Source organism: Thunnus thynnus, chromosome 24 (genome assembly GCF_963924715.1).
Source record: "Thunnus thynnus chromosome 24, fThuThy2.1, whole genome shotgun sequence".
NCBI lineage: Eukaryota > Metazoa > Chordata > Actinopteri > Scombriformes > Scombridae > Thunnus > Thunnus thynnus.
The window spans coordinates 8,654,747-8,668,957 of NC_089540.1; the positions used below are offsets into that span (position 1 = coordinate 8,654,747).

General features: G+C 42.9%; 1 protein-coding gene and 1 long non-coding RNA gene across 10 annotated transcripts in view; one reads left to right on the top strand and one right to left on the bottom strand.

The window, feature by feature from the left end:
* pard3ba (par-3 family cell polarity regulator beta a) overlaps window positions 1-14,211 on the top strand; it is a 163,752-nt gene that overhangs the window by 104,987 nt on the left and 44,554 nt on the right. For all 9 annotated transcript variants that reach the window (XM_067583569.1, XM_067583567.1, XM_067583570.1 and 6 more), the window contains one exon: window positions 13,889-13,999. In XM_067583569.1, coding sequence (XP_067439670.1) covers window positions 13,889-13,999 — 111 coding nt within the window. The remainder of the gene's footprint in view (window positions 1-13,888; window positions 14,000-14,211) is intronic.
* On the bottom strand, window positions 5,270-13,938 carry LOC137177354 (uncharacterized). Its single transcript, XR_010926082.1, has 3 exons — window positions 13,848-13,938; window positions 12,791-12,925; window positions 5,270-11,545 (listed from the first exon to the last, which is right to left on the bottom strand). It is a non-coding gene; the product is annotated as an uncharacterized lncRNA (long non-coding RNA).

Sequence of the window (14,211 nt, forward strand, 5' to 3'; positions counted from 1 at the left end):
TTTTTGCAGATGAACTGTAGCGTCTGTGCACTGTAGACTGTCCGGGTGCTACACTGCCCTCACAGATGCAAACATCACGTTATTAACTAACATTTAGAAAATTGATTGACATTTGTGAAATGGAACTTGCCCTCAGGGGTAGATGTTTTTCCTGATTTGATCTAATTGTCTCTTGATTTAATGGCCCTACTCTGTGTCAGTTTTCCCCCTCATAGTACAGATCTGTGCACCTTGTTGGGTAGAGTTGAGTGCTTTGATGATTTTAATGGGAAAAATGAGTTATTTTAAACTGCCATGTTTAATTAATATTTATTTAATTATTTAAGTTGTTTTCCCCCGGATAGTTTTTATTACAACACTGTATGGTAGGAGATGTTTTTGGTGAGTTTAGAGGAAAATATTTTAAAGGGAGCAGGAGAAATTAAACTTGAATTTCTTAGTTATAATGTTAAATTAATGTTCTGTTTAATTGGTTGGGTATTCATGTACAATTTGTTCAACAAAAGCATGTTCGAAATAATTCATTCCTTTATTCAGTGGGCTTGTTTGAGGTCTATGCTAGCAGTGTACCTGTTAAAGCAGAAAGACATAGCAACTGTATAGCTAATATGCACACTTCCATATTTGTTTATTTATCGTAAGTCACATCGTCATCGCAATATTGAACAATGTTATCGCACATCACAGATTTTCCTCATATCGCGCAGGCCTACTCAGATGTAGCTTCTACTCTTGTTTTTTTTTTTTTCATCACCTGGCTCTCAAAACCCCGTTCGCATCTCGTCTCCCTGATTGCTAAATAAGCCAAGACAAATGGCAGTGCCCTTCAGACCTTCCTCACTAGAGGTTGACTGCTTGTCTTGTTTGTATTCAGCAGACAGCAGGGAAGTCTTTGCCTGGAACGTAGCCTCGGGGGCCGCGCCACTGACAGACCGCAGAAAGACTAACACTGGAACTCGGGCTGCTCTGTTTTTTTCTCTCAACACCGCTGCCACATCCGCATACTCTTGTAGAACAAAGAGGTTAACCTGGTCAGGGGTTTCAGATGTCTTTATCAAACAAGGATATTTATATTGAACTTTTTGATTCTAATATAACCTATGCCAAAAATATTATTTTATCCAAGAAGTAAAGGCTAGAGTTCCCTCTGCTTCATACCACAAAATGATGTTTTTACAAGTTTCTCAGCCTTGAGAGGTTGATCATGGCATCCATTCATGTGTATACAGCTTCTGCTAGAGCTCATACTCGGTGTTGTTTTTGTGCGAGGATTAGAAATATTATAGTTTGATCCAACACGGCTTAATCATTAGGTCAGGGTTTGAAGGATATAGCTTGTGACTAACATCCCTCTGATTGTGTCATCGAGTGAGTGTGGCTCCCAAGTGACATCCGACATGGTGACGCCGTGTGTATTTTTTACGTTGTCTGTTCTGTTTAGAGACGCACGCGACTTCATCTGTCACCAATCCCCTGGGTGTGTCATTGCTCAACTGCCCCGCCAACCCTGCTGGGCACTGACACATCCCGCCTGTCTCCCCTGTCCCGTCAGTCACTCAGTCAGTCAGGATCAATGTTTAGCTGTCGCTATCAGCACACGTCCCACTGAGACAGCTCACCAACACCCTTCCACCCAATTTAAGGGACATGAAAGCCGGCGTCTTGATCCGCTGTTTACAAATCCACATACAACATGATATATCCTCTCCCCCCCACCCCACCCCCCCCACTTCACTGTTTGCAGCTCCGAAGAAATCCGACAGGGAAGCAAGCCAATTAGCGCCGTCCGTTCCGCTCTTATCCTATCGCAGAGCAGCAGGATGTGCAGGGTTGAAAGGTAGTCACTGGTGGGCTGCACTTTACAGAACCAAAGCCTTGTTGTCAAACTGGAGGGGCCTCGCTGCAAGATGATTTCTGATGGATTACTGCTGTTATTGTGCACTCCGCCTCCTCGTTCCCTTTCCTTGAGCCATCCCTTATTTTTTTTTAGCCCTTTCTCCTCCGTCTGTGCCGAAATGTCTTTATTTCCTTTCTTCCTTCCCTCCATCGTCGTTTGCTTCGTCTCCTACATAACTTTGTTCTCTAATGTCTCCATTCAGTCCTCTATACTGTACTTTTGACTGTTTCTTTCCCCCAATTTGCCTCTCTCTGTCCTTGAACGAACTATCGATTTAACCAGGCTACATTAGACAAAATGAGCTCTCACGTCCCGCATGGATTCACACAAGTTCATGATTTTCTACAATTAAGTGTTCTAATATGAGCTCTGTGAGATCCCAGAAACCTCCTGCCAATTAAACAATGTGGGAAGCGCATGACATCATGTTCCTTAGAATTAGAAATTTCTTTTCTTTCTCTTTTCAGCCACAATGGTCATCACTTCCTATGATACGGTAATACCTCTGCGTATTCCAAACAAACAAGTAAAACCTATTATTTCTCGTGCACTAGAGAATTTCCCAGAATGACCTTGATGATGTGTGTTTAGAGTGGCTAATGTATTAGATTTAAAAGGCTGTAGCATTAATCACTGTTTTGATAGTGATATGGAGTACTCGAACAGTGCTTGACAGCGTGACACAAAGAAAGGAAAGGAAGGAACGAAGGATCAATGCAGACGACTATTTGAACGGGTGCCGGTTGTCAGCGGTGTTGGTAGGCATACCAAAAAAAAAAAAAAATCCCTCTGACATGTTTATGTGGGCGTCTTCACAGTGACTCTAAGCTGTGATGGGGGTAAATTGGAGACGCATTACCTAACCCCGTCGTCGGTTAATGCACTTCAGGTGGATTTCTTTGATCCACCATCTCATCTGGCATTTAAGGGCTGTTAGCAGCGCTGATACGGAGTGGAGACTTGAAGAGAGTATTTATTAATGTTAGTATTCTCTTTTGTAAAATATGCATAAGGCCATACATTTTGCACACAGGACAAACCTATCTCTGGCGGATAACCATTCTCGCTCTCTCTCTCACTTCATCGCTATTCATCTCTTTATCTTTCCATAAATTATTTATGCAAAACCGCAAATCACTTTTCTTTGCAACACTTGACACGTTTGCAACAGACAGCCATGACTTACTAATCAGGGCTGCCTTAAACACATGTTCCCAGGGAATGTAAAGCCTTGCAGAGTATATTTGTTGGCTTTTTTTATGTGTTAGCTAAAGGTTGGGATGATTGAAATGGAGACGGCGATCATGCAAATCCCACTGAGGGTTAATACCACCTCTCACCTATTACTTATGTGTGCATGTGTGTAAAGATGTACGTTTAAATACACAGTTTGCATCAGTTTTGCTTTGCGTGAGTCCATCTGCTCGATTTTTATTAAAGTCAGTCTCTGTCATTTAAAGCCATTATGAATCTCTGCCATTACAATTCCTAATGCACCAAAACCCTCAACCTTTAAAAATGTACCGTAACATTGAAATACTGTTAACAGTAAGCAATGAATCACTCTTCACAGAGGAAAAAAGTGGTCTTAAAATGACAGCTATTTCTTTTTTTTCTTTTCATAATTCAGATTTGTGCACAATTTGCTCACCGCAAGACTCCCACCGTCCTAAATACAAAAAGCTGCCAAGTACGCTCGCCGTCGTTGAAAATGAGCTTTCGCACGACGGAAGCGGCTTCCTGTACTCGCTATTGAGGCACAATTCTAATTTACAACTTTGCCATGGAGGCAAACAGACACAGGGCGCTATCACCGTCAGCAGCCGCCGGAAAAACAAATTAACTTTTTTCCCTCTATTTCTACCCTCCATTCAGCGCAATGGGCAGCTTTCCTGAAATGATGTGCTGGTTTATTGGTGTTGATGTGAGGCTGTCAGTCAAATATCAGAGGAATGGGGGAAATTGACAGCGGAGATGATGAGGAAATCCTCATACATATATATCAGCTGATAAAGGGGCAGTCACAACAAGCCTCCGCCTCTCCTTCCCAACACCTCCCTCCCTCCCGTTTCTGTCGCTCTCACTCACTACATCTCTCATGCCTTCCCCTTGAAATCCCCCCCCCTTCTCTTCTCACACGAAAGGCTTTTATGTTTCTTGTCTTTCATGCTCCGGCTACACCCACCTCCCTTCTTCAACCGGACCGTTTGGCTCAGAGCTGTCTCTTATTTACAGCTCTGGTGTTCAGCAGGGAGGGGAGGGGAAGGGAGGGGGGGGGTGAGGCAGGGATGCCTACTCACTCCTCTGCAGTTTGACCGTGAAGTAGCTCCACCGGAGCAGTTGAAGAATTAATTACTTTATTCATAAGCTTCTAAACAACTTGTTTACCTCGCGCTTCCAGAGTTTTCCAGCAAGTATCTGGGGCCAGAAGGTCTATACTCTTTAATTATAAGCTATCTTGTCTAGCTTCTTTCAGTTTTTTTTTCCTTTTGCTTAATGCCCAACGCTGATTTACATCTTGCATCATCTGATTAACCGTTATGTAAGAAGCAATCTTCAGAAAGCTAATCACATGGTAATGCTCTCTTGAGTTTTGCCAGCAATCATTTCACCAGAGTAGCTGTCACAGTTTTCAAATGGCACAGATCTCATTTAGGAATTACATTTTTTTTTTTCATTTTTATTTCCTCTGGTAACATCGGTTACTCATCCAGCTGAGGAATACGATACCCACATTCATACAATGAATTATTGCCCACAAGGTAATTATCAAATAAGACAGTGAGCTGAGACTTCCATTTGTGTTGATCACTTTCACGATCCATCAGTTCCTATCGAGTTATGACATTTGAATTGACCCTGAGGGACGGACAGTTTGAAGTGCAGACACATTCATATCAGCCGGACAGCTCAGCGGCATTTCAGCAGCCGACTGCCCATCACTCACCGGCCAATTAAAGGTATTCATGTGGCCACAGGAAACAGTCACGACCAATTAGCATTTGATCTTACCTACTCATGCACACACACATACACTCAAAGCATAGGGGCGCCAGGAAGCAATTACACCTCCAATAGCGGTTATGTCCTATTCAGTCATCTTCATGCCATGAGTGATGGATGGAGTTCCTCTGTCATTTAAGGTCCGCTAATGACACACACATGCAAGAGGACACACACATTCCCTCTCTCTTACTTGCGCCTTTCCTTGCCCCCTCACGCATCTCCCACTAAAACACACACACACACAGAGCGTTGACCTCTGCCTTCCAGACGGACAAGGTTAAGTGTTTCTTGTCTGAGGATGTGTGGAAGGGAGCGGAGGAGCCAAGAGTCTAACCTTTCCCAGTCTGCCAACGGCTCTCATCTGGAGCCATGGTGACCTAGCCTTTTCCCTAGCCGCCAGCTGGGAAAATGTTAAGGATTTTTGAAAAAAAAAAAAAAAAAAACACGACAGAACTCAACAGATAGTTATTCAGCAGTAAATAAACTGACACTTACACGGCGCGTTCTTTCACTCACATCAGAGCCTCTAATCCCACAGGATCCTTAACTATCCACCTTAAATTAAAATGCATGTATGCACATTCATTCTTTACTCATTAATATGCACTGAGCAATTAAGGGAAAAATACACAAAATCATAATTAAGCCTGTACATTTTCTGAACAGGGATAGTTTACCACTTAACCCTGGTGGTATTTAGCCATGCACATAGTTTTGGTTTTATTTGTTACGTGTTTTGAGGTCTCAGCCTTTGAGATTCTTCCTCCAACCCGAGAAAATAAAGGTGAATGAAATTTTGTCTGTGCTCAAAGCATTGAAAAAAACTGTGGTGAATTAGTCCCTAGACTATTTACCTCCATTGCCATAAGGTGCCACAAGAGTGTAATTTAAGTGAACTAACCCTTTAAGATACCCTTTAGGACAGTGGTTGGAGGCGTCACACACACACACACACACACACACACAGAGACAACATACACACCGCCTTCCAAAATGGCTGAGTCTGAGAATGAGACGTGTAGCTCAGCGGTCTCGTTAAATATTAATGGCTTCCCTGACAGAAGTGGGAAGGGAAGAGAAAAGACAAGACAAATTGCCGGGGGCGACGGATTTTGTGTGGAATTGCTAAAATATGCCGCGTATCAGGATGCAAACAATTAAAGGGAGGCCCATATTTCACCAGGAGGCCCCTGGATGGCCCAGCCACTCTCACTCTCCGGCTGTCAGGAAGAAAAAAAACCTCTTCTCCCCTCTTCATTCTTCTTCTCCTCCACCACTCTTTTCTTAACTATTTTGTTTACATTTGCTTCATTTTCTCTTCCCTTTCTCTCTCTTTATGCTTCCTTCTTGAGCCTTTCATCCCTTGATCTCTGTCTTCCTTCCTTTCTCTTTCTTCTCTGCCTGTGTTCCTTTTCTCTCTCCTTAACTTTCTTCTATTTTTTACTCTCCCTCCTTCTCACCATGTTCTCTCCCTTTCCCTCCTCCCATCATCTCTCCCTTTCCCTGTCCCTCTTCTCCCTCTCTGTCTCCTCCTCTTTTTTTTCCTCCCTTTCCCTGTGTCCTTTCCTGGCACCTCCTCCCCCCCCCCTTTTTCCTCTCTTCCCTCAATCTCTCTATCTTTTGTCTGACTGATGCAGTACTCGGGGGACTGACCAGGCGTTGATTAAGACAAGCTTTCCTTATCTGCTTTCTGCTCCCCTGGGAACAACCTGCTGTGCGTTCATACCTGTCAGTCTGCCTCCATCTTCTCTCCTCTAGGTGTTAAATTCAAGTCATTTAAAAAGGAAAATAAAATGATTACGCCTCTATTGGCCGTTATATATTTGCAGCAGGGTTGTAGATTACACAGGCAAGGTATTAGGCAAGTAGTTTAGCTAGTAATAAAACATTTTGACCTTACAATATTCTCCTCCTTCCTCTCTTTGCTGTGAAATTGAGTTAACATAGTTTCAAGAATTAGATATCAAAATAAGTACTAACGGATGAATCCTCCACTCGCATTCCCCCCTCCTCTACATTATTAATAGGCTCTAACTGGAGCTGTTTTAATTATGATGGGATGAGCATCGGATGGATCTCTCCTAACTGCAGTTTTAGCTCTCAGACTCTTTTTAGTGCTATCACTGCTAATATCAGCCATTAATAGAAGCTGATTTGGGCCAAATTGCCGGTATGCGGAGCAGGGCATATGGAGAGGAAGTCGGATAAATAGATTTAATTATGCCCGTAGGGGGAAAACTCAGGACCTGCTGGCTGTTTTCATTATAGAGCGGAGGTGGGATTTTCCGCAAACAGGCCAGGATTGGCTCGCGGTGCCCGTCAATCACATGCGGGATTTCAGTGGCCTGATGTGAACTTGTTGTCGAGCGAGAGCCTACTTGTAGCCTGATCCTCATTTCCACCAGGAAACCACACCAATTCTAAAGAGCGCTTGTTGTCTATTTTTTACCGCGAATGTAATTCTGTCTATTTCAGGCCTGGAATATTTTCCGACTAGTCTCACCGTGAAAGCAACACCACGGTGCCAGAACAGGAGAAGGAGGCACTGTGTTACATCACAACCCTCCATAGTGTTAATCTCTTTCTCTCTCTCTCTCTCTGTGTGTCTCTCATTTCTCTTTCAGTCTGCCCCTCAGTTTGTTTCTCTTTCGCTCTCCCTTTATCTGTCTCTCTTTACTGCAAACTCCACTGAGATATGTGTGCTGCTCTCCAAATACATACAGAGCAATCTAATTACTGCGATAACATTTCTGCTTGGCTGATTAACTGTTCTCCCTGTGCCTCTGAACGCAGCAGCATTGCTTCTATATATTCCTAAGCTCCTTATTCCTCCCCAGCTGAGCTGCACTTTCACAGGAGCTTTGGCTCACCCATCCATCTCTCCTCCTTTTTTTTTTTTCCCTCACTTTTTTTCTTTCTTTCTCTCTTTCTTGTCTGGCTATTTCTTTTTCTTAGCTTCTCTCGTGTATTCTCCGAGGCGGATAGGCTATTTAGCCTGCTTTCACTTTTTTCTGGCTTGCTCGTTTAATTTCTTTCTCACTCATTCTTTTTCTGCCTTTCTCTCTCTCTCTCTCTCTCGTCTTTTCTTTCACCCACTCTGCTTCTTTTCACCTCTCTATCTTAGTCTCTCGCTCATTCTCCGAGGCAAATAGGATATTTGGCCAGTTTTCTCGCTTGATTTCAGCTATTGGCCACCTTCTTCTTCCTTAGAACATAGCAACCCTGTTGCAAGAAATCTTGGTGTTCTGTTTGAGCATCATACCACAAGGCTTGTCCAGTCGTGTTTTTATCATCTTAGAAATATTTCAAAAATATCTACTTATAATTGTAGAGGCATCAAAACCATTTTACCCTACATGCTTTTATCTCCTCATGCCTCGAATGTTGTAACTCCCTCTTCATTTGTCTTGACCAAAAATCAATCGGGCAGCTACAGACTGAACAGAATTCAGTATGTCAGGCTTGTAAGGCTCATGATGCTTTTCACCAACACATATAGTCTGTATGTACTGTGCGTCGTTGCTCACATACTTTATGTGTACCTGGAGGATTGAGAAGTATATCCACAAGGCAGCAGATCAGGGCCAAACCATCGCTGTCCGACACCTGAATATCTTGGATTTTGCAGCATAATAGCAACACTGAAGGAGATGACGATAATGTTAATGTTGCAGAAAAAGCATCAGAATCTGTTGTTGACATTAGCTCACATTGATTTTAAGATATTACTGATTACTTTTAAGGCACTTCATGGTCTGACTCTGTATATTTCTGACCTTCTAGTCCCATATGAGCTTCTCTGTAGCCTGATATTCTCATCCAGAGTCCTAGCATAAAACTGGAGGCGACAAAGTCTTTGTAGTCTTGTACAAAACAGGGTTTGCAGAATCATCTTTTAAATTTCTTCTTAAAACAAGCAAATATCTCATCCTGATTTGGCTTGTTTTTTTTCTGGGTGTTTTTACTTGATTTTACTATCTAATCCAGTTTATGTTTTTCATTATATATACTGCAAGTTTTCGATTTGTGTTTGTTATTGTCAGTTTTTAATCTGTTTTCTTTTCAGAAGCACTTTGTTACAGGGGTTTTGAAAAATGCTCTACAAGTGAAGATTATTGTTATACTGTGCTATTAGTTTTTTTTATTCCTTTCTTCTCATCTCATTTAGTTTTCTTTCTTCCATGCCTCCCTTTCTTCTCCTCTATTCATCTCTTTCCTCCAACACAGACAAGATGCTAAACCAGTGTCTCTGCAAAGATGAGCCCTTCATGCTCTGCTGTGCTGTTGTGTGTGTAGAGCTTCAGCTTGTGTGTGCGTGTGTGTGCGTGCTACACCTCAAACACTGTATGGCAAGGTGTTCACGAGTTTCATCAAGTCAGCGAGCATGTGAGCGCTCACACGCAACATACACATACACACATGTCAATTAAATGCTTGTCCTCAGCCTGAAAACATGACGTCCACCCCGCACACACACGCACACACACACATCCACAGTGCCAGACAGTGTTCTCACATCCCTCGTTATGCCTGGCGATAACCAACCACCCACTGACTTCCTGCCGCACCAGATAGAAAGCTTATTAAGACTACACACAATCAACTCACACTGCACACCGTCAGTTATTGTCTCAATTGCAGAAAAGAAAGCGCTCTTAATGCTGAGAATGGAAGCAAACGGACGATTTCTTGAAAGATAGATGGAGAAAAGGCCGTTCATTCTGCAGAGAGAGAGAGGAGATGTTAAGTCTGTAGCTGCAGTTTAAGTCTGTTAAATGTAATAGTTAAGTTTTTCTAATAGAGAGAGCTCTTCTGGCCTCTTCCTCCCTCCCTGGGGGGCTAATTGCACAGGTCAGTTTGGTGACATCACCACACCGGCTAGCTGTGATCTCAATGTTACATATAGAGCCTCATTAGAGCACGGCTAACTGAGCGCACGCACACGCCCGTCGTCTCCTCCTCCCCCCTCTCCCTCCAATAATGAGAATGACATTAGCTGTAGTAATTACAGTCAGTCCAGTTTCTTACCAGCTGCTTGCTTTGCGGTGAGTTTTCCGTGCGACTCACTGGCTACGATTGTCCAAATCCCGGTGTTGATTTTGTAAAGTTAAGTAGTTTTCACAAGGAAGTTCAGTCAAATAGAAAGATGCCAGATTCTTCTAAACCAGTTGGACGCTGACAAAAAATACTATTATATCATCAATATTCAAATATAGCGACAAACATACTAGCGAGAACTCTTATTTCCAGAGTTCAGTGCAAACCGAACAGTCCAGTTGCATCACTTCTCAGGATCCTGGGCCCACCGAGGTGACGGCGAGGAGTCGGTGGCAGCGGCGGGCTAATGATGACAGTGACACACTAATAATGGTTCCCAGTAGCTCTTGTGACAGTGGGGAGTGTATTAAATGGGACACAAGAGCAGTCTGACTCACCCGGACCCCCTACTTCCTCCTAATGAGAGTTTGATGGAGTGGTTGTGTAGGTAGATAATGCTAAGTTAATGAGATGTCCTATTCCATGAGACTGTTTGCAGTTCCCTACAGAGTTACCGCGTGTGCGTCGCCCGTGTTGATGTATATTGCTGTCTACTCGAGTGCGTGCGTGGCTGCGTACCTGCGTTTGTGAGCGATATATTGGTTTCTCGATTACTGTGCATGTATCTAAGTTACTGAGGTTTCTAGAGTCGTCTTCTGTGCATTTGCTTACTTCCACTCGTGTGTACCGTATGGCTCTGTCAAGTTTTTTTAATTTTTAAATTCAGCGGCACTCTAGCACTCAACAGGAAATTAACTGTCAGATTTCTGAAAGAGTGACAGAGCAGAAAGTGTCCTGAGAAGAGACAGAATTAATAAATGCGGGGGGAAAAAAGAACAGACAGCAAGTAGAGAAGAGGAAAAAAAAGACAAAGAGAGAAAAGAGGAAAGCAATGAGACACCGTTAAACAGTTGGCTCACCGCGATGGGAAAAGATGGGAGTTTTGGCAATGAAGAAGGGGTGAGATAATGGGAGAGCGGGGGATATCCACATCCCTCATGGCAGGTACATGTCTCTAATTGGGAGTCCCATCCTCAACCTGCGTCTCCCCCTCCTCCTTTTTCCTTCCATGTCTCAGACAATTGCAGTGAGAAAAAGAGGCTTTCCTAATTAATGCAGATATAATGATGGGTCCAGCTGTGGACTTCTGCCCCCTTGGAATATTGATTAAGGTGCTCTGTCTGTGTGTGTGTGTGTGTGTGTGTGTGTGTGTGTGAGAGAGAGAGAGTGAGAGAGTGGGTGGGTGGGCGGTTAAGGGGGCAGGCAGCTCAGACAGATAAACCTGGGATTTTAGATAATCATATATTTATGTGTAATATAATTATATATCTATTGATGCAAACTAAGATGAATAGTGTTGATATTCCTTTTCCAACAATACAACATTCTGTACAGTTCTCGCTGAGGTAATTGGTAGTCTGCTTTTGGCACTGGCATGATGTGGGATTGCTCAGAACATCAAAATAGTTCCAAGAAAAAGAGAAAAAAAAAAAAAACTTCAGAAAAAAGATGCTTGCTGCGGCATTGCCCACACTGTCTCTGTGACAAGTGATCTCCAGGAAGTGATGTGGAAAAATATCACAGCAACGGGGGCAGTGACATCACCTGAGGTAAAAAAAAATATAAAGATAAAACAAGGATGTTACAGATGTCACATTTAAACTTCCTCAAAGGCCCCCCGAGATCAGTGTGAAGCTGTACTGCATGCCAGTTTTGCTTAAAGGGGCACTCTACCGATTTTACACATCAAGATCAGTTTACCAGTCATGGTTAGTGCTACTCAACCGCCTCTCAAAACAGTTGTATAACATCTTCTGTGGCATACAGGAGCTTTGTCAAGTCATCAAGGTTATCTCAGCTTAAAGTCCCTGCACACCCACACAGGTGTTTTCACTCACTCTGGTTGATTAGACCTCTGCTCAGGTTTAAGATAGGCAGAGCTCTACCGTAGTCAATTGAGGTCATCTGACTCCTTGTATTAATAAGACTGTTCTAGGTGTAATTTATCCGGCCGTGCATTAACCAGCCATGAGAAGAGGCAAAAAAAATCTGTTAAAAAAACCCCCACCTGTGTGGGTTTACTATTAAGTGTCGGGACTTTAACAGACAATCTGTGTTAGAAACTGGGGGTGAGGAGACGTGGGGGCTCACCAGGCAGGGGAGGGTCTAATGAGTTGTATTATGGGAAGTGTAGGATCCAGTATTTTTGGAGATTGACCCATACTAAGAACTTAAAATGGGGATATCTCGCCTTTGCTGCTCTGGTTTTAACAAGTTTTTTCTATCTGTCTCTCACATATCCACTAACTTTATGGATGTAGACTTTTAAATGATCCAAACATTGGTTCTGCAATAGTTCATAACTTTATTGCTGGGGTATATTTTAAATGTCCTGCACACCCACGCAGGAGTTTATAGTTATTCTGCTTTTCTGGAGAAAATCTGCGATTTTCTGGAGAGCAGGACAGAGATGTGTCCTGAAAAAACCATCTTATGTGGGTGTTTTGACAAGCATCAAACATGGTGTGTGTTGCCCCGAGGAATGATAACGGTGTTCTAGAAGGGGTCTAATTAGCCAATGGTGAGTCAAAACACCTGTGTGAGCATGAATGTGTATGAGCTAGTAAATTCATTAGTATGTAGAAAGTTTGTATGGGGCCACATAGACTCACAAGTATAGGGCATAAAAACATAAAGTGACCGTTAACTGTAAAAGAAGATCGTTTAATTAGTCACCTCTCTGCAGTCTTCACAGCAAAACATACGCTATGCAAATGTCTGACCTGCTGCTGGCAACATTAACACACACACACACACACACAGGTAAAAAAAATAAAGTGAGTAGATTACCTTAAAACCACAGTAATTGGTTTGCAGGATGGTGCCAGGCCAAAATGACAATCCTGTCCAGGTTTCACTGCGGCTCTGATGCTGAGCGCCACTTTTGGCCAGGCCAGCGGGTTACCATTCAGGCCACGTATCTGCCTGTAGCAGTAATGAGAAGTGCTTTGCTGTTAATGAGATAAACACAGACATTAGATTGGCTCAGCAGGAGCTGAGAGGAAAGGAGAGGGCGAGAGCAAAAAAGAAATGGGTTGGCGGGTGAGACAGAGGATGCGACACACAGAGAGAGAGAGAGAGAGAGAGACGCAGAGGGGAGATGAGAGAGGGCGGTGGGGCCTGGTGAGAAAGATGATGTGAAGGAGAGATAGAAGAATATGAAATATTTAGAGGAAAAGACTTAATTTCTTACAAGTGTGAAATAGAGCTTCATTATAACTGGAGCAGAGGTGACAAGTGTATTTTGTCTGTAAAATGAGAGAATAAGCGGAATGATATGATCCAGAATGATGATGGTGATGATGGTCGTAATGGCGAAGTTGATATGAAAACTATAACACACTGTGGTGTAACAACTGTTTTATTGAATATTTTAAAATATTCATGCTCCATATGGTGTGACAACTGTACCTGTTTTTATTGCCCCCCCCCACACACACACACACACACACACACACACACACACACACACACTATCTAGCATTAGGCAGTCTTTTTCCAAGTAAAGCCACTAAAGGACATACAGGAATGAGTTTGTCTACCAGTGGACGAATGTGTATGCACGTGTTTGGAAAGGTGATGCAAGGTGGAGGTTGTGTGTGTTTGCAAGTTGTGTGAGTTTGAGAGTCTCTTTCATCAACTCCTGCAAGCTCTGTTGCTTGAGTGAAGTTTGTAGTTTCATCATAAAAATCTCCAGAAAGATTAAAACACTCCCAACATAAAATTGCGTTTGGCAGGCTGTGGTACTGTCTACCTGAGGAGGTTTTAAGGTCTTAAAGATGAACAGGAAGTTGATGTCATTCCATCCCCCTGTATCAGAGAATAATTTAGGTCATTTAAAACTCACTGTGTTGCATCCATGTCCCTTTTTTGTGCTTCTTGTTCCAGGTTTGGGAAGAAGAAAGAAGACAAGAGCAAAGATGCAGCTAAAATATCCAAAAACAAACTGGAGGCCCTCAGTGAAGAGGAGCTGGACAGGATCCCTGACAACAGAGACGGGTATGAATCAGACCTGAGTGTGGAATAAGTCTCTGTGTTGGTTTTTTTTTTTCACAGTTTAAAGTGTCAAAAGAGAGAGGTTTACAACACAGTGAAGTGCTGAGAGAGTCAGAAAGTTCACACAATCACCAGTGTAGTAAAAAAACTGTGATTGACACCTTACCTGACAAGTTGTGAATTATCCCGACGCAGCAACATGCACCCGCCTGGTC